The sequence below is a fragment of the Petromyzon marinus genome, chromosome 1 (assembly GCF_048934315.1).
Source record: "Petromyzon marinus isolate PM22_M1 ecotype Great Lakes invasive population chromosome 1, UKy_Petmar_22M1.pri1.0, whole genome shotgun sequence".
NCBI classification, from domain to species: Eukaryota; Metazoa; Chordata; class Hyperoartia; order Petromyzontiformes; family Petromyzontidae; genus Petromyzon; species Petromyzon marinus.
The window spans coordinates 35,867,113-35,893,965 of record NC_133667.1 but is presented as its reverse complement, the minus strand read 5'-3'; the positions used below and the strand labels follow the sequence as shown (position 1 = coordinate 35,893,965).

The following is a 26,853-nucleotide window of genomic DNA, read 5'->3' as shown; positions in this document are numbered from 1 at the left end:
CACAGCCCCACAACCCAACCCCACACAGCCCCAAAATCCCACACAGCCCCACAACCCCACACAGCCCCACGACCCCAAACAGCCCCACAACCCCACACAGCCCCACGACCCCACACAGCCCCACAACCCCACACAGCCCCACAACCTAACCCCACACAGCCCCACAACCTAACCCCACACAGACCTACACAGCCCCACAACCCCACACAGCCCCACAACCCAACCCCACACAGCCTCAACACCCAATCCCAGAACATCACAACCCCAAGCTGAAGTAATCCGCCCCAGGAACCCGAGCCCCAGCAATAAACCATTGAATAACAACTAACAAGGTCCCCCAACACGCGACGAACCCCAGCAAACGGAACGACATCGGCCAACAACCCCGGCACGCTCGCCGGCGAGACTCACGCTGGCTCCTCGTGGTTCAACAAAATCCACTTGCAGCTTGCCGCGATGAGCTCTTGAAGTCGACATCGACTCCTCAGCTCGCCCACGCCAAGGAGCTGCCTCTGAATGGGGGGGGGGCACTGCTCTTCATTCAGTGACCCCCCCCCCCCACTATACACAAAAATCATCTCAAATCCCAGCATCCTCAGTCAGTCCATACGCATAGGCAGCCTCAAACAACCCATGACCTTCACGACATCACCAGGAAAGGTGTTGGTGTTCTACATGTCAACATCAGAGGGCTTGTGATTAAATTAAGTCAACTAAAACTAGAAGTGGCAAATCTTGACCCGGACATGTTTTGCCTAACATAAACATTTCTCACTCCTGCCGTCAATGACTTGCAGATTGCGATTGACAACTACAACCTTTTTGGGCTTGACCGAGGATCTAAAGGAGGTGGAATTGCCATCTATGTTCGTAATACTATTGCATGTTCACTAGCTCACTCCTTGTTTAAAAAATGTTGCTTTGAAGGTCTGGCTCTCAGAATAACTCTCCCAAATAATCAACAGATATTGATAGTGTGCTGCTATCGACCGCCTAGTGGGAAGGATGTTGAAGCTGCATCGGCACTGAGAGAGCTTTTTGGGGGCCTCCCTAAAGGTGAAATAGTTGTAGTGGGTGATCTAAATTGGAATTGGCTAAACCCGCCGGCCGTGGCCAAGCATTTTGCAGATGAATTTAATCTGTTTTAATTAATAAATGTCCCCACAAGACCCAACCTAAAAAATCCGGGACAGTCATCTCTGCTTGACGTCCTATTGAGAAATGCCCCTCACAATTTCACACTGACTGGTGTTCTGGGTAATAACCTTAGTGATCACTCCTTCATTTTTGGGGTGAGATCATCAGCCAGACCCAAAGCCCCCCCTAAATTGGTTGAGAAGCACTCTATGAGACACTTCAGCACTCAGGCATTTACTAATGATGTGCTTCACTCGGATATTGACAAGGTCTGTGATATCCCCAACCTGACTACGGCTTGGGAGATCTTCAGGTACACGTTTCTCCAAATTCTTAACAAACATGCTCCGTTGGTTAGATTTAAAACAAAAGGCAACCGCCCACCATGGTTTGATCCTTTGATTACAAAGCTCATGAAAACTAGGGACAAGGCTTGGGCATGTGCTCAGAAAAGTAATTTGGTCAATGACTGGCTAGAATACAGGATTTTAAGGAATAGATGCGTAAAAAAATACGGCATGCAAAAAATGCCTACTTCTCCTCCACTCTCCTGGAATCACATGGAAATGCCAGGATATTCTGGAAAACAATCAAATGTATCGAAAAGGCATCCAAAACAGACAATCTGCCCGTTGAGCTTAACCGAAATGGGGAATATTTTTCAGATCCCAAAAAAATAGTTGACAATTTTAACCTTTATTTTTCTGAAGCTGGAAATCTTTTTGATAATGTATTGGGAGTCACCCCTGCTCATGCAAATTCCTACACCTCTGTCCAAACATTAAACGAGTTTAGTTTCCAGCCAATCCACGAAAGTAATGTTCTGAAAAAAACTGTCCTACCTCAAAGGGTCCTCCTCTACCGGAGCAGATAGTAACTGTTGGTCACCTAATATACAAACCTATAGCCCATATTTTCAACCTGTCCATCAAAGAAGCATCAGTTCCTCTAGAATGGAAACATTCCTATGTCCATCCACTTCACAAAGGGGGCCCTAAAGATGATCCCAATAACTACCGACCTATCTCAATTTTGTCCCCGTTGATGAAAATTTTTGAAAAATTATTGACCTACCAAATTAGCAGTTTCCTGTCCACCAACAATCTACTACATCTAAAACAATCTGGGTTCCGAAAAAAATACAGCACCACATCTGCTGCATTAGACTCTCTGAATCAAATTTACAGTAGCCTTGATAATAAGCAGTACTGTGCCTGTCTTTCTCTAGACCTGTCCAAAGCTTTTGATACAGTAGACCACAACACCCTGCTTAGTAAACTAAGTTGCCTCGGTTTTTCCGAAAACGCAGTAAAATGGTTACAAAATTACCACTTTTCTCGCACCCAAACTGTATTCACAGATGGTTGGAGGTCAAACAGTGTTAAGATAACAAAAGGGGTTCCACAGGGTTCCATCCTCGGACCCCTTTTGTTCTCTCTATATGTCAATAACTTGGGCACTGACCTGGATCATTCCAAGATAAATCTTTTTGCAGATAACACGATACTGATTACTGCTGGCCGCTCTCCGGATGACGTGATTGCTAAGCTACAGGGTGATTTCAACAAACTACAACATCAGCTAGTTGTTCTTAAACTAGTCCTGAATACCTCCAAAACCAAGGTGCTATGCTTCTCACCAGGACTAAAGCAGGAAGTTATTTTTCCCCAATTACATTCCTTAAATAATTATCAAATACAGCAAGTCAAGATCTATAAGTATCTTGGGGTCATCCTGGATTCAAAACTGAATTTTGAAGATCACATTGATTATATTGGTAAAAAGACAAAAATAAAAATTGGTTTTCTGTATCGACACAAGCACTGCTTCCCCCCAATGTTCCGTTTGGAATTGATAAAAGCTACCATACTGCCTCTACTTGACTACTGTGACATCGTGTATAAATCAGCCCCAAGTACTGTACTGAAGAAGCTTGATTCCATCTATCACTCGGCCTTAAGATTTACATTGAACTGCCCATATAGGATTCACCACTGTGATCTCTACATTGGGTCAAACTTAACATCTCTTAATGTTCGACGGCTTGTGCACCAGATCTTATTTATTCACTATGTACTTACAAAAAAATCCGCAGACTACCTGCTGGATCTCCTCTCTGTTTCAAAGAACAAATTTGACCTCAGGTCTTCGCTCATTTACCAGCTTCACATTCCCTATTGCCGTACAAAAACTGGAGGAAGGGCCTTTGCTATTGATGCCCCCAGGGTCTGGAATCCTATTGTCAATAAACTGCAACTTGAATCGCTCCCAATGAGATCTTCTCTCAAAACTGCTCTAGAGGAGTTGTACACCCCTAGCTGCCACTGCTATTCATTGGCGTAAAATTAAATAAAATGTTTCGCTCCGGATGACGCTGCAAAGTATTATCTGTATTTTTGATTTAGCGTGCTGATCTGAAAGGTGCATTGAAAAATTTGATACTCCGACTGATGCTTCTGTTGTTGAGGAGTAACTCATGCAGCCAGATATGGCTCTAGGATTTGGTGTTACATGTTATTTATGTAGTTATTTGTAAAAATTCGGTCACAGTCCCTATGATCACTGTTACGTTGCAATTATGGCTTTATTTTGGTGATTTCGAAAAGTTTTTTGGTTTGGACATGTTTGTTTTGTTGTAGTACGGAGTTAAACTGACAGACTTAATCTAAGCTTTCTTGTGGTTGTTGTTGTTGTTTGACTTGCATCCCACTGGGATTTTTTGCACACAGCGTTGGTGTACGGCGCTTTTTTCAGGAAAATTTTGCTGTTTTTTTTCATGGATTTTCTGTTTGCACAGTCACATAGTCACTTTAAGATGTTTTTCTTGTGCGTGTTTTTGTTTGTTTGTTGTGGTTGCACCCGATTCAAGAGCCGAATGGCTCACAGGGCTATAAAAAAAACTGATAAACTGAAAAGAAACATCACCGGCACAGCAATTTTACAACCGTCCCACCACATCACCTCGACATCACCCACCCACCCCCATCATCATCATCCACGCCACCATCATCGCGACCTTCGTGGGGTTATTCATCGACAGCTTTCACAGCAGCGACACCTCGTGGCAGCCGCTACAAACTGACGCAGGTCAGTCGAGGTCACGTCACCACGGCGCCTGTGCCAGGCTAGGTGCACTTACAGGCACTTATCACGTGAGGTGTCGAAGTCTCGCTGCCGGCAGTAGGTCACGGGACAGACCCGGGTCGTGTGGGTCAACTGGTTGAGATGACCGTCTCCCCACTACCATCTCGCCGTGTTTAAGCCACCCGGTGCTCTGCTCGTTGTTGTGAGCGTCGCCTAACGTGCACACGAGAAACATACAAAGACACCCAATCACACATACACACCCTCACGTACACGTCCACACGCGACTATCTTCCACATAGCCTTCAACAGACTGTTGGGGCAAGTGCGGTTAGCGAGCACCTATTAAGGGCGGATGGGCACACGAGGGGGTGGGTGGTCAGCACGACGCCCGTCCGCCTTTGTCTCCCCAGTGCTGAGGTTTACACACCGCACCAGGTACAGTGCCCATTTAAGGCTGAGTCGACCGAGGGAAGGAGGCCGAGGAACGGTGTTTTTTTTTTTCTGGAAGACTTTTGCTGTTTTTTTTCCAGGATTTTTCTGTTGCGTGTAGTCACTTTAAGATGTTTTCTTGTTCATGTTTTTGTTTTGTTTGGGTTGCACCCGAGTCAAGAGCCGCATGGCTCACAGGGTTATACCTCCTCATACATGAAACTGAAATGAAACTGGCTCAGATATTCGCCGCCGATTTTGGTTTCGAGCGAAAATCGAACTGGGGCGGCAGGGTTCGTAGCGCAGCAGCGCGCTAACCACTGCACCACCGCTCCCCACCAAACACACGCGCATAACACACACACACCTGCATAACACACACACACGCATAACACACACACATGCATAACGCACACACACACACACGCATAACGCTCACACGCATAACACACACATGCATAACGCACACACGCATAACACACACGCACACGTATAACACACACACGCATAACACACACGCATAACACACACACATGCATAACGCACACACACACATGCATAACGCACACACAAGCACACACACACATAACGCACACACACATAACACACATGCACGCGTGCGTGTACTGCTGTGTGCGTGACTTGTGTGTCTGCATCGGGGGGCTAAGTTTGGGGATGCGCTGTATTGATGCTACTTGAGCCTCTGACAGTTAAAATAGATTCACGAGTCTCGATCCCATTCTTGAACACATGGCCATGTGCACCACCACCACACGTGTACCACCACCACGTGCACTACCACCACCACACGTGTACCACCACCACCACACGTGTACCACCACCGCACGTGTACCACCACCACCACGTGCACTACCACCAGCACACGTGCACTATCACCACCACAACGCGTGCACTACCACTTCCGGCCCCAGCCCCAACCACACGTACCAATCCAACCCTGACCCTAGCCCTACCTCTAACTATAACAGCACGAGACACAACTCTAGCCCTGCCTCTAACTATAACAGCACGAGACTCTTCTCTACCCCTAGCCCTGCCTCTAACTATAACAACACGAGACACAACTCTACCCATAGCCCTGCCTCTAACTATAACAGCACGAGACACTTCTCTACCCCTAGCCCTGCCTCTAACTATAACAACACGAGACTCTTCTCTACCCCTAGCCCTGCCTCTAACTATAACAACACGAGACACAACTCTACCCATAGCCCTGCCTCTAACTATAACAGCAGGAGACACAACTCTAGCCCTGCCTCTAACTATAACAGCACGAGACTCTTCTCTACCCCTAGCCCTGCCTCTAACTATAACAACACGAGACTCTTCTCTACCCCTATCCCTGCCTCTAACTATAACAACACGAGACACAACTCTACCCATAGCCCTGCCTCTAACTATAACAACACGATACACAACTCTAGCCCTGCCTCTAACTATAACATCACGAGACACAACTCTACCCCTAGCCCTGCCTCTAACTATAACAACACGAGACACAACTCTAGCCCTAGCCCTGCCTCTAACTATAACAACACGAGACACAACTCTAGCCCTGCCTCTAACTATAACAGCACGAGACACAACCCTACTCCTCGCCCTGCCACCTCTAACCCTAACCAAACTAGCTCTACATCCCACATGAATTTCATAGAAATGTGGAATTTCCTCTCCCTCTCCGAGGGCCTCCGACAGCCCCCCCCCCACTGCCCCCCCTGCCCCCCGCTCGTTAGTAGAGAGCGAGATGCCCTCTAGTTAGTAGAGAGCGAGATGCCCTCTAGTTAGTAGAGAGCGAGATGCCCTCTAGTTAGTAGAGAGAGATGCCCTCTAGTTAGTAGAGAGCGAGATGCCCTCTAGTTAGTAGAGAGAGAGATGCCCTCTAGTTAGTAGAGAGAGATGCCCTCTAGTTAGTAGAGAGCGAGATGCCCTCTAGTTAGTAGAGAGAGATGCCCTCTAGTTAGTAGAGAGAGAGATGCCCTCTAGTTAGTAGAGAGCGAGATGCCCTCTAGTTAGTAGAGAGAGAGATGCCCTCTAGTTAGTAGAGAGATGCCCTCTAGTTAGTAGAGAGCGAGATGCCCTCTAGTTAGTAGAGAGAGAGATGCCCTCTAGTTAGGAGAGAGCGAGATGCCCTCTAGTTAGCAGAGAGCGAGATGCCCTCTACCCTTAGCGGCGACCTCTGGCGTCGTTTCTGGTGTTGGATTCTTGCCCCGCGAGACGCTGGCACGGGGTCTGGGCAGGGATATCCTCGTCCAGATAACGGGGCCACTTGGGGGGGGGGGGGGGGGGTGTAGGGGAAGGAGGGTCAGGGGGGGGGTACTGATGCTCGCGTTATAAATAGGATCTGTGCTGGAGGGGCGGGGAGAGGCGATGGTGGTGGTGGCGGCGGCGGTGGGGTGTGATGGTTATAATGGGCGGGCAATTGAAGTGGTGATTGTGAGTGTATAGGTAGTGATGGTGTTGATGAAGGTAGTGGGTGATTGTGGTGGTGGTGATGATGGGTGGTGGTGATTGGCGGTGGTGATGGGTGGTGGTGGTGATGATGATGATAACAGTCGCGGTGCGTGGTAGTGATGGTGGGCGATGTTGTTTTTGGCTGTGGTGGTGTTAGTTGTGGAAGGAACTTGCAGCATTGGCGGTGCGCTAACGTGATGGCGATTGTGATGGTGGCGGGTGACGCTGGTGGCAACTCACTTGAGACGGACGGTGGTGGCGATGGCTGGGTGAGGATGTGGGCAGCTGGTCGCACTGCGAGCAACGGTGATGGATAAGGGCAGTGAATAATAACGCTGATGATAGTGGTGCTTGGTGATGGGTGATGATGGTACCAGTGGGGGAGTGGCGGTGTGGAGGGAGGGGGTGGCACTCCTAATCCCGGGTGAGGTGGTGGTGGGGGGTAGAAGTGGCGGTGTCCTTTAAAAGCGCTACCCGCCAGCAGCGGGGAGAGACGGAGCCAGCAGCGACCACCACCACCACCACCGTGGGGGTCTCCTGCCGTGGAACTCCAAACACGCAGCAGGGCGCGGCGTCTCTATTCTCTCTCGCAGGCCCACTGGGGGCGTTGAGTAACGATCGTCAAAGCGTGCGAGTCGTTTGCACCCTCAATACGATTACATTTTTAAAATAACAACAACAGCATTAACATTGACGTTAAAAATAATACAGATTCAGGATGTGATTGGTTTTCTCCCGTCACTGAAGGTTTAAACATTTTTTGACGTTTCGGGCAACGGACCCTTTTTAAGGAAGATCGTGGTTCCAAAATTAGAACGTCTGAATGAATGAAATTAATTGATAGGTGCGACTATGCGTTTGCACCTTAACATCGACCACTAAATCGTAAGGCTCAATCACATAACTTCTATTAATTAAGGATTCTAATAAGACAAGCAAGCACCATGAATACCTCGACAGAAAAGCTGGCAGTCGGAGCGATGATGGCCATTCACACGTGCACGACTCATTTACCTGCGCTACCCCTTCCAGACCAGAGGACTGCTAGCAATTGCCCCGTGGCTATGGTCAATTGCCCTAGGGGCAAGGGGACGACACGATCCAGCGAGCTGGCGAGAAAAAAGAACGGGGAAGAGGCGAAGGGTGGTGGTGGTGGTGAGGAGGACGCTGCTGATGATGATGAAGGCCAAGAGAAGTGGAAGGAGCGCGTGTACTGGTGCCTCGTCACTGCGTTCACAGCACCCATGTACTCGGTAGTCTCGTCGCTGCTCACTCGCTCCGAGTTGACCGTGAGGGGTGAGCCCAGGGGACGACGGCAGGGCCACGCGCCCCTTCTCAAGGTGAGGGTTGCGGTGCCAGTCGTCGTCACCATCATTAGCAGCATCAACGTGAGTATCTGCGTCAATAGCTCAATCAATAACAGCCGTTTCATAAAGCTTCACGATCATCAGCAGCAGTAGCTTCATTAACATCATCGTCCGTATCAGCAGCAGCAGCAGCTTCATGATCGTTAGCATCGTCATTCGTATCGGCAGCATAATCACCAGAAGACGTGGATGCATCAAACTGCTGTTGTTTCAATGTCGACATAATCAGGTTTATATATGTGGATGACACATTGGTGGTCTGGCCACACGGCAAAGATACACTTGACGAATTTCTAAATAATCTCAACTGGAAGCTGACAGAACTCTAACATTTATGTATATTCTGCTCAGATGAGGTCGAAATGGTAAAATGACACAAAGCGTTTACCGAAAGAAAAGGCACACTGACGCATATCAGAATGCAGAGCCACACCATCACCCCGCACAGAAATTCGCTCTCATCAAGACGCTCATTCATCGGGCTAAGAAAGTGTCAGATGGTGACAGTCTGAGAAGTGAAATTAAACATGTTGAAGAAGCGCTGCAATTGAACGGTCACGATGATGCACACATCAACAGGCCATGGCATGCCCAAACCAAATACAATAACAAGAGCATTGAAACTGCCCAAGCAATTAAAACTATTAAAATACCGTACATTGCGGGAGTAACTGATAAACTAGCCAGATGTTTTGAAAACAAAACATCCGAGTCAGATTTGGCACGGTACATAAAATACAGAAATTAATATCTGGTACAAAAGATGTATTACCGAAGCTATCAGCAGAAAGTGTGTACAGGATTAATTACACTTGTGGCAAATTATATGTTGGGCAAACAGGACGAATTATCAGCACGAGACTAAAAGAACACCAAATAAATATTATCCATAATAGAGGTTTTTGGGGTTAGATCGCGTAACTATATTAATGTGTCATTAAAACTCGCCACGACCCGACACAGCCAACTAGTAAGGGTTGTCACGTAAACAGAACGTGGCCAATTCGTCACTAGCACAGCACACCGGTGTGTTGGAGAGCCAAGCCACAACATTTACAATCTGAGTACGACGTTTCGCCAGTAATTACAACTAGCTTCATCAGGCGACAGCCAGATTTGTGGAGAAGTCTTACTCGTTCCTTATATAGAGGCGTAGATGTGTTGACCACCCTTCTGCGCTTTAGCACAATAATGGGGGCGGGCGGGATTACAGAGGCAACGTACATTATGCATGTGCATTATGCAGGCCCTTTGAACTTGTCCTTCCTGTCTATTGTGTTTATTAAAATAGCCCTCCCAACGGTAATCCCTTTTGAAGTACGCTGCCCTTTGTAGGCATGCATTAAAATAATGCATTATTTAATTATTTGCTTCCACGCAGCACTAAGGTTGTAGATATCCAAACTGTTAAAGTTATTTTGATTTCTTTCAATTTCAATAGATTATCTCATTAGTCTTGGCCAGTAGTAGCTAGTATTGCACAGAACTTCAACATTATCAAAATCAACTGAGTGTCCTTGTTTCCACGCGTGTTTTGCTGCTGCTGACAATTGTATTTGGGATAATTTAAAATTTCTCTGATGTTCTTTTAGTCTCGTGCTGATCATTCACTAGACTAAAAGAACATCAGAAAAATATTAAATTCTCCCAAATGATAATGTTGAAGTGTTGTGCAAAACAAAAGAAATAAAAATAATTTTAACCGTTCGGATAGCTACCGACTTAGTGCTGTGTGGAAGCGTATCATCAAGTAATTCATTGTTTAAATGCACGCCTATACAAGCCACCATACTTCAATAGAGATTACCGTTGGTAGAGCTATTTGATGAAGCAAGTTGTAATTACTGGCGAAACGTCGTACTCAGATTGTAAATGTTGTGGCTAGGCTCTCCAACACACCGGTGTGCTGTACTAGAAACGAATTGGCCACGTTCTGTTTACGTGACACCTTTACTAATTGGTTGTGTCGGGTGGAGGCGGGTTTAACGACACATTTGATTAATTACACGATCTAACCCAAAAAATCCCCAAATTTTGGATAATCAGTAGCATCATCAGGAGCAACTCAACAACCATGGTTCCATCAGGATCGGCATCATCTTCATTAGCAGCAGCAGCCGTATCAACATCATCATAACAAAAGCAGCAAAAAAACATCATATGCCTCACGATAAGCAGCTGCGTCATCATCACCCACACCATGAATAGATGCGTCGTGATCAATTTCCACAGAAATAGCACCATCAGCAACAGCATCAGCAGCACAACGGCTGTTGCATCATAAATAACTTCACCACCACCACCACCAACAACAATAACATCACCTGACCTATTTCTTCTAGAAGGCCGCGACGCTGCAAGATGGATTATGTAAGAAGACGCTCTTTTTTTACGTGTAGGAAACGTGTTAATGAAGGGGGCCGTGTTGTCTCTTCTCGGGGCAAAGGGTCGCTATAATAATAACAACATTGCCGGAACGATCGTCCTCCACAAACTCATCATCAATCATCACCACGCAGTGCTGCAGCAGTAGAGGGCTGTGCATGTCAATGTTCACGGTCATCATGCACCCGCACGCGTGGAGCCTCGTGGGTTTGTTTAGTTTACGATTTGTGGAATGACGACGATGATGATGATGATGAGAATACCCTTGGCTCAGATGAGCTGATGTGTGACACGGTCGCCATAACGTTCAGTTCAGTTGTTATTTTTCAGTTCAGTTTATTTTGGTATAGTTCTGTGAGCCATTCGGCTCTTGAATCGGGATAACGATCGATGGGAATGAACTGCAGGATAAGTAAGTTCGAGAGAAGGCTGCCAGGGTTAGGTTCAGGATAGATACTATTTTTTTTAATCTAAGGTAATGTTTAAGGAGTCGGCGAACCAACGTCTCAAGTTGATTTCGTCTGGCCAGGTCAGAACTCAAGAGACCCAGGATGAGTTTATGGGAAGAGTTAGTGACCTGGTTTATCAACATTACAAAAGTAGTTTTGATTTAGGAATAGGTTTTACCCTTTTAACTGGCACAAAAACTGACACCTTTATTCAAGGCATCATGTTTGCAATAACCACAACACAAGCAGTCAAAATGCAAACAAAAAAGACAACTCTGATAATAATATGCACTGCCCTTGAATTTGATTGGTCCACACCCGAGACAGCTTTTCTTAGAGCCTAGTCTCCATTGGTATTGGACCAGAAGACGCCAAAAGGCGTACAACTCAAAAACAGCGCACTATCAGAGTATTGAGGGCTCGGGGTGAGCATTTACATTATGAGACCTCCTTTGTCAGAAACAAGATATAGGAATAGGTTTTACCCTTTTAACTGGCACAAAAACTGACACCTTTATTCAAGGCATCATGTTTGCAATAACCACAACACAAGCAGTCAAAATGCAAACAAAAAAGACAACTCTGATAATAATATGCACTGTCCTTGAATTTGATTGGTCCACACCCGAGACAGCTTTTCTTAGAGCCTCGTCTCCATTGGTGTTGGACCAGAAGACGCCAAAAGGCGTACAACTCAAAAACAGCGCACTATCAGAGTATTGAGGGCTCGGGGTGAGCATTTACATTATGAGACCTCCTTTGCCAGAAACAAGATATAGGAATAGGTTTTACCCTTTTAACTGGCACTAGTTTTGATTTATTTAAATGAAGTTACAGCAATTAAACATTTTAAAACCATAGCGATAGCAACTGTAGCACCACATGAGATATGGAGAATATTCCGCGAACATAAATCATACATTTCCTGCAATGTAAGTCAGCTCGGGCAGATAATTTTGAGACTGATCGTATCCGCAATTACAAACTGAAGTTACGGAAACGTTAAACAGATATTGTGTGACGACTGTACTAATGTGTAAACAGACGGGGATATGCGAATCACATGGAGACATCGGGTTGGCGGGACACCGCTGGGAACCCACGGAGCGGACTGTGTGTATGCTGCCTGGGACGGCTATTGAATGCGAACCGGGATCAAAGCGACGAGATAAAGAGGATGAACAAGAGCGGGGTGGGAACAGCGCTTATTTGACCCCGCTGAACTTGATGGTGAGGGGCAGCGGGAGCGATGTGGCCTAGAAGAAGCCAGTGGTGTTGACAGTGCGTGGCGCTTGCTTGCTTGCTTGCTATCACGCGTTGATCATGGGCAACGTGGCCATGCCGGAGAAGTTACGGAACAAAGCCGACAGAGTGCGCAGAGAATCACGGGGAGATGGACGCTCGGAATTACATCGAGAGGTCCAGGTGGATTAGAGAACACACGCAGGATAATGGTATCATGCGAACTGTTTACAATAATAACAACACAATGTAACACAATTTTTGTTCCTGGGTAGTAAGTGTTATATCGTTATTGCTTATGCCTAAAAAGTATAGAAAATGGCTATTATTCCCCACAAACTTTGCTTTTGTGACCAGGACAGTGATATTTAGAAATTTACTTATTTTAAATGAGAAAACGGGCGAATTTGTGTCTTTTCGTTCACATAAAGTCAGAAAAAAACAACATATTAATCAAAATGTACATGCATTTATACTAAAGTAATACAAAAATTACAACAAAAGATTTAGACACCAAGGCGCACTACCACAGGCGGGACTGGCCACAGCGGACCGAGTTCTCTGTGGGGAGGAACAACGTCAAGTGGGAGCCACTGGTGGACCCCCGGGAGGTGCTGATGCCACCACTGCACAGCAAATTGGGCCTTAGGAAACAATTTGTCGGAGCTGTAGATAAGGAGTCGGCAGCCTTCAAGTAATAGCCATTTTTTGTACTATTGAGGCATGAGCAATTAGGAAATAACACTTCCCAGGAAAAAAAAAAAACATTTTGTTACACAGTCTCAAGTCGCCGTAAGAAGAGTTTGTGCGGCTTGGGCAGACCCGTCACTAAACTATTTTATTTTACCAGCTCAAGCGCACCGAGCTCTTGGCTGTTTTCTAGAGGCAACCTGGTCACACATGATAGCTTACATAAGCCAAATAATCTAAGCAGATTTGTCTAACTGTGGAGGGCTAAACCGGAGGAACCCGGAGAAAAATCCACACGACCGCCACGGATAGAGAGAGAGAGAACACGCGAACTCCAAATATACAACAACAGGCATCGCCAGGGTCCGGGATCGAACCCACGGGAAGAGAGGTAACATCTCCTCGCCACCGCGGCGTGTCACGACCATTGAAGGGACGGTGTCCGATGGTTAGGAATAAAAATGAAGTGGTAGCCAGGAAATGAGATGTCTGGCCTCCTCCTCCTCCTCCTTGCTGATTGTTGTTGGGTCCAGCAGCTTGCACGAGATATCACGGAAGCGTCGCCTGTGGCTCTTGTCCAGCTGCCAGGCAGCGGCCACTCACCCACTGTAGCTACGGTGGTGGCGGTGGTGGTGGCGATGAAGTAATTGATCCATGTCAATAGCACGTGTTGATGACCACCGCCGAAATGTTTGTAATCTTACAAAAAAGTATTGTTTGCACGTGCCAATATATCGCTCAAATGCTGTCGATTGTATTAATGAGGAATGATGATGTTAATGACGTTATGGACCACGTGCCCCCCCCCCCACCCCCCTTTGGCGTCACAGAGACTGGAGGTGGCGATTGTCACGGACTTCGCCAACTCCGTGCAAAGGATGCGCACGCGGGTATTGGGGGGCTCGGTGCGCGAGATGGGGGGTCCTCGAGAAGAGGGGGGCCGAGCGATAGATGCCGGGAGATCGAAACCAGGAGCGGGAATGGGAGCGGAGCAGGCGGCTGGGTCGAGGGAGCGACCAGAACCACAGTGCCCTGAACACCCTGAACACCCTGAACACACACCCCCACACACACCCCCACACACACCCCCACACACACCCCCACACACACCCCCACACACACCCCCACACCCTGAACACACACCCCCACACACACCCCCACACACACCCCCACACACACCCCTACACACACCTCCACACTCTGAACACACACCCCCACACACACCCCCACACACACCCACACACTCTGAACACACACCCCCACACACACCACCACACTCTGAACACACACCCCCACATACACCCCCACACACACCCCCACACTCTGAACACACACCCCTACACACACACCCACACACACCACCACACACACCTCCACACACACCCCCACACTCTGAACACACACCCCCACACACACCCCCACACACACCCCCACACACACACCCACACACACCCCCACACTCTGAACACACACCCCCACACACACCCCCACACACACCCCCACACTCTGAACACACACCACCACACACACCCCCACACACACCACCACACACACCCCCACACTCTGAACACACACCCCCACACACACCCCCACGCACACCCCCACACTCTGAACACACACCCCCACACACACCCCCACACACACCCCCACACTCTGAACACACACCACCACACACACCCCCACACACACCCTCACGCACACCCCCACACTCTGAACACACACACCCACACACACCCCCACACACACCCCCACACTCTGAACACACACCCCCACGCACACCCCCACACTCTGAACAAACCCCCCCACACACACCCCCACACACACCTCCACACACACCCCCACACCGTGAACACCGTCCCCCACACCCACAACACACACCGCCGCACATCAAACACCCAACCCCACGCCCCATACGCACACCAACACACCACGCTCCCGCACACCCCGAACACACGGGCAGTGGCGACACGCAGCAGAACGATGACGAGGCGGATGAGGTGAACGTGGCGTCACTCGTCACACGGAATGACGATGGTCTAGAGCGGCGAGCCGACACGAGGCAGGACGAGGTTGCCTCATCACGACGGGTAGAAGGAGGAGGAGGAAGAGGAGACCAAGACGGATATTCCCGGGAAGGAGTGAAGCGAATTCTAAAGAGGCAGCCTCTGCCAGCGAAGAGGTATCCCACTTCCTCTTCCACGTCGTCATCATCATCCTCGTGCAGAGTGTTGCAACAACCAATCTGCGATGGTGCGGCGCTGGTCTGCGATCACTCCGCCGTTGATTGTAGCGATTCCGTGATGGTTGTGAACGATCACGCAAAGGCGGACGACAATTCTGGAGAAGTCTGCAATGGTTCTATGATGGTCTCCGATGATTTCGTCGGCAATCGCCGAGACTCCCTGAAGGCCGTCAAATCAAAGGCCCCACATATCGAGGAGGCGCCGGGGCAGGAGAGCAACGCGGAGCTACAGCCAGGATCGGGTCTGGGCCTGGAGCGGGAGCGAGGAGGACCTGGGACGGAGCTGGACGGAAAGCCTGGATTGGAGGTGGAGCAAAAACTTGAGCTGGAAGTGGAGCAAAGACCGAGGATGGACCTTGAGAAAAAATCTGAGGTGGAGTTAGAAACAAAATCTCGGTTGAAAGTTGGGCAAATACCTGGGATGGAGTTGCTGCAAAAACCGGTATTGGATCTGGAGCATAAACCTGAGATGGAGGTGGAGCAAAGACTCCAGGCAAAGTTGGAGAAAACATCTGGGAAGAGGTTGGAGCAGAAACCTGGAATGGAGCTGGACCAAAGACCCGAGATGGAGCTGGGTCGAGGAGGACTGGATCTTGAACTGGAACGAGGAGGCCCTGGGTTGGAGCCAAACTCTTTTCAGAACAACCTCCACCCCGCGGCGCTAATCCCAGCGGCCACCGGTGAGAGTGGAGCGATGCACACAGGGTGCGGATGGATCATGATGATGATGGATGTTGTGGTGATAATTTAGGATGTGATTATTGATGCTGGTAGAAGTAAAACATAGCAATAACTCAATGGGTATTCTTCATCGCGGAGCAATCTATTTTGCGAATGATGGGTGATGATGGGTGATTGATTGCAGTAACGGGAACGGTGACAGTTATATAATAATGACGACGACGACGATGATCGTACGATGACCACGATGATGATGACGACGAATCGGCTTCTCAAACTCAACTCCAGGCTCGTGGGAAATCGCGGAGCTCAGGGAGCTCGTGTTCGGGCCGCAGTACCTGAACCAGGAGCCGAGCCCAGATGCGGAGCGCAATCCGGGCCCACTCCCGATCTCCCGTGGCGGCACCGCCACCACCGCCGCCGGGGCCCTCCCCACGCGGCGCCCTCCGGCCGTGCCCGTCGCGCGCTGGGGGCCGGCGGTGCCCGGCCGGGTCGAGAGCGACGCGGCGGCGATGGGCGAGGGGATGAGACGCCGGGCGCACCGCGCCGTCGTCGTCGAGGGGCTGTGCCCACCGTTCGGGGTGGGCGCCGCGTGCGTCGTCAAGGTCCACAGCGCCCTGGGGGAGGGCGGCCACCCTGGCCCCCAGCTGGTGGAGAGCAACCGCAGGTTGGCGGTGCAGGTGAGAGCGGCAGGGTTCATGCTTGCGCCGCATCATCATCAGCATCATCATCATCAGCAGCGTCGTCGTCGTCGACCTCAGGGATTAATATCGGCCTGTTCTGTCCGATGCAGAGGCGCCAAACATGTGTCCACACCCGGCACACCACATCTGGTATAGCTCTCGCTAAGTCTGTGGCCACGACTTGTCCCTTTCAACCGAATTCAGTCGACCGGCAACCCCGAAAATATTTAGTGAGCAATTCAGCCCACATCTTCATTGTAATTATCATCAGCAAACAGCAGCAGCCATGATCAATCCACTGCTGGATGAAGGCCTCCCTTTACCGCACTGGTCAGTGCAGATTGTTGAAGTTGTGTGGCCCAGGACCAGCTCCGATCCCTGGGCGAAGTTCCCATTGATCACTCACCCCTGATATTTGCCGTGGTCAGGTATCTCCGCTTCATCCATACACATCAGATCTTTGCTTGTAGGATATGCGGTGTCTCTACATGTGTGTGTGTGTGTGTTGCATGCGTATGTGAGCTTGTGTGGGCCTCCCCTAGGTCGACTCAGCCTTAAATGGGTATGATGCGGTGTGTAAACATCAGAAATGGGGAGACAAAGGCGGCTACATCACCCCACTGTGTCGTCCCGGCCTGAACAGGTGCTGGCTAACAACACTTGCCCCAACAGCCTGCTAAAGGCTACACGGGGGGGCTTTGTCTTGTGTGTGTGTGCGAGCAGGAGTGCTGGGTGCAGGGAGCCGCGCGTCAGCTGTGCCGCCGCTTCGCCCTAGAGGCTTCGGCGCTGCCCGGGTTCGGCTCCACTCCCGAGTGAGCGTCGCCACCTCTCAGCTACCTCCTCAGCTACCTCCTCAGCTACCTCCTCATCTACCTCCACAGCTACCTCCTTAGCTATCTCCTCAGCTACCCCTCATCCACGAGGAAACCAATCAACCGACCACCACTGCTATACAATAAAACTTGTAGAGCAGTGGTCCTGTCTCTCTCCTTCCACAAGAATCATCCTCAATCTCCTCTAACTCCACCACCACCACCCCCGTCTCTCTCTCCCCTTACTCCACCACCACCACCCCCGTCTCTCTCTCCCCTTACTCCACCACCACCCCCTGTCTCTCTCTCCCCTTACTCCACCACCACCCCCTGTCTCTCTCTCCCCTCACTCCACCACCACCATCACCCCCCGTCTCTCTCTCCCCTTACTCCACCACCACCACCACCCCCCCCCCCCCGTCTCTCTCTCCCCTTACTCCACCACCACCACCCCCCCCCCCGTCTCTCTCTCCCCTTACTCCACCACCACCACCACCCCCCGTCTCTCTCTCCCCTCTTACTCCACCACCACCACCACCCCCCGTCTCTCTCTCCCCTCTTACTCCACCACCACCCCCTGTCTCTCTCTCCCCTCACTCCACCACCCCCCCCCCCCTGTCTCTCTCTCCCCTTACTCCACCACCACCCCCTGTCTCTCTCTCCCCTTACTCCACCACCACCATCACCCCCCGTCTCTCTCTCCCCTTACTCCACCACCACCACCACCCCCCCCCCCGTCTCTCTCTCCCCTTACTCCACCACCACCACCCCCCCCCCCCGTCTCTCTCTCCCCTTACTCCACCACCACCACCACCCCCCGTCTCTCTCTCCCCTCTTACTCCACCACCACCACCACCCCCCGTCTCTCTCTCCCCTCTTACTCCACCACCACCACCACCCCCTGTCTCTCTCTCCCCTCACTCCACCACCCCCCCCCCCCTGTCTCTCTCTCCCCTTACTCCACCACCACCCCCTGTCTCTCTCTCCCCTTACTCCACCACCACCATCACCCCCCGTCTCTCTCTCCCCTTACTCCACCACCACCACCACCCCCCCCCCCGTCTCTCTCTCCCCTTACTCCACCACCACCACCCCCCCCCCCGTCTCTCTCTCCCCTTACTCCACCACCACCACCCCCCCCCCCGTCTCTCTCTCCCCTTACTCCACCACCACCACCACCCCCCGTCTCTCTCTCCCCTCTTACTCCACCACCACCACCACCACCCCCTGTCTCTCTCTCCCCTCACTCCACCACTCCCCCCCCCTGTCTCTCTCTCCCCTTACTCCACCACCACCCCCCCCCCCCCGTCTCTCTCTCCCCTTACTCCACCACCACCACCACTACCCCCCGTCTCTCTCTCCCCTTACTCCACCACCACCACCCCCCCCGTCTCTCTCTCCCCTCACTCCACCACCCCCCCCCCTGTCTCTCTCTCCCCTTACTCTACCACCACCACCCCCCGTCTCTCTCCCCTTACTCCACCACCACCATCACCCCCTGTCTCTCTCTCCCCTTACTCCAACACCACCACCACCCCCTGTCTCTCTCTCCCCTTACTCCACCACCACCACCCCCCGTCTCTCTCCCCTTACACCACCACCACCACCACCCCCCGTCTCTCTCTCCCCTCACTCCACCACCACCACCACCACGACCCCCCGTCTCTCTCCCCCGTCCTGCCGCAGGGTCCTCCCGCTGTTCCTGCTGACGCGTCCCGGCCGCGCCGCCGCTCACTCCACCGTGGAGGCGCAGCTGCCGGGACGCTTCACGAAGTACTCCCCTCGCGACGGGAGGGAGCTCAGCGCCGGCGCCGCGGGGGCCCCGAGCGAGGCCGGCATGAAGTGCGTCGCCTTCCAGCACTGGGTGTTCGCACGCTGCGGCGGCTGCCTCCTCGTCACCGACCTGCAGGGTGATTGCGGCGCGGGGGAACAGCGACCGACGCACATGACGACGGCGAGGGCTCGGATTGCTCGGCACGTTCGTCCGTAGCACCGCGTGACCTTGTATAGTGAGGCGACGTTTCGGGCGATGGCCCCTTTCTTCGCCGCGACTGGAGAGGAAGGGAGGGCCCGGCGCGTCGCCACTTTCCCGATTGTTTCCCTTTGAATGGCCCACGGTGGTTGTTGGCTACTGACGGAGGCGTCGCGCTGTCGCGTTGCCTGTGCTTTGTGCGCCGCCGCTGCCAAAACAGCTGTCGACAAATGACGTGAGCCAAAAAGCAGCGCAGGGATGAGCAAAACAATCACGAATAACAATAACAATAGTAAGAGTAAATGAGAAGAGGAAGAGCAGCAGTGTGTCGGGAGATGGAGTGAGTTGGCCCGGGGTAGCGGGCAACCTCGTCGGGTGGGGCAACCACAGTGCCACCTGCCGCGAGTCGCAGGTGGCGGTGGCGTGACTCCTCCGCTTCGCTGCCACCTGGGGGAGAGTCGCAGAGCGGCGGCTGTGGAGCGGATGCCAGAGAGGGGGGCCCGGCTGGGGACGTTTGGACAAGGCGAAGAGAGAGAGGGGGGGGGGGGGCTGTGTGCCCGGTGGGTACCTGGCTCAGCCATGCCCGGTGGGTGCGTGGCTGAGCCATGCCCGGTGGGTAAGTGGCTGAGCCATGCCCACTTAGTGCGTGGCTGAGCCATGTCCACTGGGTACCTTGCTGTGCCATGCCCACTTAGTGCGTGGCTGAGCCGTGCCCGGTGGGTGCCCGTGGCTGAGCCGTGCCCGGTGGGCCCCCGTGGCACGCTGTTCGCTTGTCCTGCCCGTTGTGGCCGCTGGAGTCGAACCGCGGCTACTGGCAGCAGGGGGCGCTGGTTCGTCCACTGAGCGCCTGGTTGTTGATGCTGTGTTGCGTCTGTGGGCAGTGTTAGTCTATAGGCAGTACGTATGCTAAACTTATTTCAGTTTCAGTTTCTTTATTTTGGTATAGCCCTGTGAGCCATTCGGCTCTTGAATCGGGTGCAACCACAACAAACAAAAACACAAAAATACGAACAAGAAAAACATCTTAAAGTGACTTTGTGACTGTGCAAACAGAAAATCCATGAAAAAAACAGCAAAATATTCCTGAAAAAAGCACCGTACACCACCAACGCTGTGTGCAAAAAATCCCAGTGGGATGCAAGTCAAACAACAACCACAAGAAAACTTAGATTAAGGCCATCAGTCTAACTGCGTACTACAACAAAACAAACATGTCCAAACCAAAAAACGTTTTCGAAATCACCAAAAAATAAAGCCATAATTGCAACGTAACAGTGATCACAGGGACTGTGACCGAATTTTTACAATAAACTACATAAATAACATGTAACACCAAATCCTAGAGCCATAGCTGGCTGCATGAGTTACTCCACAACAACAGAAGCATCAGTCGGAGTATCAAATTTTTCAATGCACCTTTAAGATCAGCACGCTAAATAAAAATACAGATAATACTTTGCAGCGTCATCCGGAGTGAAACATTTTATTTTACGCCAATTAATAGCAGTGGCAGCTAGGGGTGTACCGTACGTAACCAACCGTGCTAATCGAAGGTGCAGTGTTGAGTCTATGGGCAGTGTTGAGTTTATGGGCAGTGTTGCGTCTATGGGCAGTGATGAGTGGATGGGTAATGTTAGTCTATGGGCAGTGTTGAGTTTATGGGCAGTGCTGAGTCTATGGGTAGTGTTGAGTTTATGGGCAGTGTTGAGTCTATGGGCAGTGTTGAGTCTATGGACAGTGTTGAGTGGATGGGTAGTGTTAGTCTATGGGCAGTGTTGAATTTATGGGAAGTGTTGAGTCTATGGGCAGTTTTTTTTTCACTTGGAATGGAACTTTTTACAAACAAACTGAGGGCACCCCAATGGGCTCCCCCCTATCTCCGGTTATAGCCAACATTTTCATGGACAAATTTGAGACTGACGCCATCCAGACTGCCACCCGACGCCCGACCTTATGGAAGAGGTACGTGGATGACACTTTTATCATCTGGCCACATGGCCGGCCTGCTCGAGACTAATTCTTCGACCACATCAATTCCATACACCCAGCCATCAGATTTACCATGGAAGTCGAAAAAGATGGCAAGCTACCTTTTTTGGATATCCTAATAAAAAAGAGACGTGATGGTTCAATGAGCCACTCTGTCTACAGGAAAGCTACCCATACGGATGCTTACCTGAAACCGGATTCCCACCACCATCCATCCCAGAAGAATTCCCTCATCAAGACTCTGCACCATAGAGCCCAATGCATATCCGACCAGGAACACATAGCCAGTGAACTCAAGCACGTACACCAAGCTCTTAAGGCTAATGGTTACTCCGACTACACAATCCGCAAAGCTATCACTCCAACGATGAAGAAGGACCCTCTTGAGGAGCCTTTCAAAACCATCACTTTACCCTACATTGCGGGGATCACAAAAAAGATCTCCAAAATCTTGAATAAACACAAGATCCAGGTCGGATTCAACACATTACATAAAATCCGTGATCTGGTTCCATCTGTAAAAGATGGGATTCCGGACATACAGTACCCTGGCGTCTACAAACTAAGTTGCCTCTGTGGTAGTAGTTACATTGGAGAAACCAAACGACATATCTCGGACTGCATTCGTGAACACAAAGCAGACCTAAAACACGGTAGGACCAACACCTCGGCCGTGGCAGATCACTGTTATAATTCAGTAGGCTCACATGACATTGACTTCGCCAAGACAGAGGTTCTTTGCAAGCCATCTGGCTACCATGAGAGATTCGTTCATGAGGCTATCCACATATACAAACGCAGAGACAATTTCAACCGAGAAGATGGATTCTGGCTTAGCAATCATTGGAAGGATTTGATCAACCATTTCGGGTCTTAATTGATTGTTCACGCTTATGGTGGCTTTCAGACCGCATCCATAATTTTCGTCTCCCCCCTCCTTTTTTCCGAACATAGATGGACTCGTCCATCTGAACAAACTGTCAAATCGCTCTCCGTGGTGCTAACGTTAAAAAAACCGCCACTTTTTTCAAAATTTATTGCTGTGGTTTTGACACCTGATGATGATTGCTTGTGTTGCAATCGAAACGTCGTGAGAATTTTATTGTTTTATATTTTTATTATTTTATTGTTTCCCTTCTACGTGACTTTACCGAAAGAACCAAGAATATTTTTCGATTTAAAGCTTTCGTGACTGCAAGGATTCATCTTCTTTGGTTCTTTACCGAAAGAACCAAAGAAGAAAGAACCAAAGAAGATGAATCCTTGCAGTCACGAAAGCTTTACATCGAAATTTAACCGCCTCTACGGGGAGGGATTCCACACAACCTTAAGATCATTCAACAGACTCCGGGATAAGAAGGCTCAACTAATCGAGTCTCTCACCTTTCTGAAGAGATGCCGCGACTCTAAGGCGCTTTGTTTCTTCTCACACAGCTTAAAGGTCGTGATCTGAGCGTGGCTTTTTCACTCCAGCGCTGTCCTCCAGACAGTCTCGTCCCTTCACCTGATGAAGGCCGCTTGTGTTGTGGCCGAAACGTCATGAGAATATTATTGTGTTATTTTATTTTATCAATTTATTATTTTATTCTCATTCTGCGTGACTTTACCGAAAGAACCAAAGAAGATGAACCAATAATATATAATATCTATGGGCAGTGTTGAGTTTATGGGCAGTGTTAAGTTTATGGGCAGTGTTGAGTCTATGGGCAGTGTTGAGTCTATGGGCAGTGTTGAGTCTATGGGCAGTGTTGCGTCTATGGGCAGTGTTGAGTCTATGGGCAGTGTTGAGTCTATGGGCAGTGTTGAGTCTATGGGCAGTGTTGAGTCTATGGGCAGTATTGCGTCTATGGGCAGTGTTGCGTCTATGGGCAGTGTTGCGTCTATGGGCAGTGTTGAGTCTCTGGATAGTGTTGAGTATATGGACAGTGTTGCGTCTATGGGCAGTGTTGAGTCTATGGGCAGTGTTGAGTCTATGGTGCAGTGTTGAGTCTATGGGCAGTGTTGAGTCTATGGTGCAGTGTTGAGTTTATGGGTAGTGTTGAGTCTATGGGCAGTATGTTGAACTTCGTTCGCACCGTACGTAGCCAACCGTGCTAATCGGAGATGTGTCACAGCAAGATTGTTTGGTGTTCCCCTCTCGCGCTGTCAAACCCCCTCCGTGACGTCGCCTCGCCGGTTCTCACCTCGTCGCTCTGCCCGCCTCTGTGTCCGCTGGGCTTCTTAGGAGTGGGTCTGCACCTCACAGACGTCGGCATCGCCACCAGGGACAAGGAGTGAGACCTCTTGCTTCTGCACGCGCGCACACTCACACGTGCACACTCACACGCGCACACTCACACGCGCACACGCATTCACACACAGACTATTGAGAAAAAAAACACAACGTTTAGCCCACACTGGGTATGGGGCCAGTAACCAGCCGCCTTTGTACCCCCAGTGTTGATGTTTACTCACAGTGCCAGGTGCTATTTTATGAGGACGAGTCGACCGAGGGGAAACCCAGGACCGGTTCGGATATTGAACTCAGGTTGCCGGCTTCACAGCCCAGTGCGCTAACCACTACGCCACCGCTCCACCCTCACGCTCCCCAACACACACGTGCACAAACATATCACCCATGCCACCTTTACTGCCTGCTTCGCCTTTACCACCTGTATAACCCCTGCCACCTGTGCCACCTGTACCCGCCACGCGTTATTCAGGTTCCAGGGCGTCCGGGGGAACTTTCCGCCGTCCGTGCTCACCCAGTTCCGCGCGCTGCACGAGTGCAGCCCCTACTGCGCCTTGCTGGGCCTGGGCCCCCTGCGCCGCACCTCCAGGGCACCCCCCCGCACGCCGGCCAGGCTCGCCGCGGCCGGGACCCCCGCGAAGGGACGCGGGAACAGGTTCTGGCCTCTGCCCCTCAAGGTCACCACCCTCCGACGGATGAGCGAGCCGTGACGCGCGGCTTCTCCGGCTCCGCTGGTTCCCAGAACCCCCCCCCACCCCCCGTAACCACCGATCGAGTGAATGGGGGTCCCGGCGTTGTCTCCGAATTGAATGACCGCGGAGTCACGTGCGCGGCGTGGAGAGCGAGCATCCCGTGCACGTCCAGCTGCTCACAGCCCGTGTTGACAATTACAGACGCTGGCATCGACACGAGGGGCTTGTGTTCAACGATTATTGAGAAGCCTCGCATGCAAAATGTCTCGTACATATTTTAAAAAAATATGATTTCATATTGATTTAAAGCTTTCGTGACTGCAGGGATTCATATTCTTGGTTCTTTCGGTAAAGTCACGTAGAAGGGAAACAATAAAATAATAAAAATATGAAACAATAAAATTCTCACGACGTTTCGACTGCAACACAAGCAGTCATCATCAGGTGTGAAAACCACAACAAGAAAATTTGATTTTTTTCTTGCTGTGGTTTTCACACCTGATGATGACTACTTGTGTTGCAGTCGAAACGTCGTGAGAATTTTATTGTTTTATATTTTTATTTTATTGTTTCCCTTCTGTGACTTTACCGAAAGAACCAAGAATATGATTTCATTGTTTATCCCAGTGACGTCATTCCATTGTGTTTCGTGAATGTGCTGTGCCTGGCAAAGATTGTGCTAATCCGTGTTGACGGGATGAAGGCGACACCCGGGGAAATTTGCCTTTGCCATCACGTGAACTGATGAAACACAACCGTGTAATTTGTACATGACAATAAATTAATACGTAACACGTTCAATTCAAAGTAGAAAAGTTACCCTTTGTTCTGAAGCTGACCTCGCATTGAGATTGCTATCTTGCAATAGATCGGTGCTGTTGAAGGCCACTTGCTCCATGAACTCGGTAACTCGAGTTCGATTCCCGACCACGGCTAACATTAGTGGCGAGTGATACCCAAACCAGGTCCTGGGGCCCCACCTTCACCAACCCACACTGACCAGCGCGGTGAAGTATGGCTTAACGTCCACCAACGATCGACGCGACGTTTGGGAGATCTTCATCCAGCAGTGGATTGACAAAGGGGCTGCGAATTCGGGCTGCAGCGACTGTCGAGTTGATAAACAAAACAAATGAAGCGAATGTTTCGTGTTGGGACAACCTCATCGCAATTAACAAGAAGGCCCTCTTATTTACTCGGGAAGGCTTCCACTGAGTCTCGAGACTCATCGTCAAGAGGGTTCCTGCTGCCTGGAGGTGTTTGGCCAATTTAGTGTGAAGCGCTGTGCCCGTAACAGGAAGAACCCGCGAACCCGGAGACAACCCGACTCGCTTCTCGAGGGGACAACACCCCCCACCCCCCCACGCCCCCCCATAAATGTGTCGCCAACCTCTAACTTGGCAGCGCTGGCACCACCTCGCAGCCACCTCGCTTCCCGGCACGATCTGGGATCGTCTGGCGCTCGGCCACGTTCGGCGGTGGCCTCCTTCGCGACGGCCACCTCGCTCGGATCGCCGGCGCCTCTGCTGACAGGGCTGGGCTGGGGGGTGGTGGTTCGGGGGGTGAGGGTGGGGTGGTCGCCTATTGCACAGATAACAAACAAAGCTGTGGAATCTCCGTGTGATCGCTCAGGGCCCCGTGCCGACCACGGGGAGACCCCGGGGCCGCGCGGCGTCTACGCAGCGGACAAAGTCCGCCCCGGGTGGGGGGGGACGACACGTGGCCGGCATCACGCTCCTCTCGCAGCCGACTCCACAGCTCCCTCCTCCTCCAGTCTAGAGTGACGACCTCACCTCTTCATAGAACTGCTCGTTGTTGTTGCGTAGTTTGTTGTCCTTCGCCCGCATCTCCGATTATCGCGGTTGGCTTCGTACGGTGCGAAAGAAGTTCAACATACATACGTACAGTCACACACAAGCACTCCTCTATCCTGCTCCACTCTGCTGTACTCGCCCGCTGGACTGAACTCTCTCCTCTTATCAGCTTCCAACAACGCCGCTTCTCTCTCCTCTAGTCCACCACATACTGATCGACCCTACACGTGACTCTAGTCACACTACTCTACACTACACACTACTCTACACTACTCTACACCACACACTACTCTACACTACACACTACTCTACACTACACACTACTCTACACTACACACTACTCTACACTACTCTACACCACACACTACTCTACACTACACACTACTCTACACTACACACTACTCTACACTACACACTACTCTACACCACACACTACTCTACACCACACACTACTCTACACACTACACTACACACTACACT

General features: G+C 50.7%; 1 protein-coding gene across 2 annotated transcripts; it reads left to right on the top strand.

Annotated features, from left to right (window-relative positions):
• The first annotated feature begins 7,533 nt into the window (after nucleotides 1-7,533).
• LOC116940817 (uncharacterized) lies at nucleotides 7,534-25,360 on the top strand. 2 transcript variants are annotated; one of them, XM_076067615.1, is made up of 8 exons: nucleotides 7,534-8,465; nucleotides 12,371-12,556; nucleotides 14,089-16,180; nucleotides 16,470-16,861; nucleotides 17,588-17,676; nucleotides 19,363-19,586; nucleotides 23,862-23,910; nucleotides 24,340-25,360. In XM_076067615.1, the coding sequence occupies exons 1-8, from the start codon at nucleotides 8,070-8,072 to the stop codon at nucleotides 24,575-24,577; spliced, it is 3,666 nt and encodes a 1,221-aa protein (XP_075923730.1). In that variant the 5' UTR covers nucleotides 7,534-8,069; the 3' UTR covers nucleotides 24,578-25,360. The 2 variants fall into 2 exon arrangements, with proteins under 2 accessions (XP_075923730.1, XP_032806934.2); XM_032951043.2 differs by lacking the exon at nucleotides 12,371-12,556.
• Nucleotides 25,361-26,853: the final 1,493 nt, after the last annotated feature.

Bases quoted from the DNA above. Each gene is read 5' to 3' on its own strand.
- LOC116940817 (XM_076067615.1), top strand. From the start codon at position 8,070: ATGAATACCTCGACAGAAAAGCTGGCAGTCGGAGCGATGATGGCCATT. The intron at 12,557-14,088 runs GTGAGGGGCAGC...TTGGCGTCACAG, and splicing joins TGACCCCGCTGAACTTGATG to AGACTGGAGGTGGCGATTGT. The intron at 17,677-19,362 runs GTGAGCGTCGCC...GTCCTGCCGCAG, and splicing joins GGGTTCGGCTCCACTCCCGA to GGTCCTCCCGCTGTTCCTGC.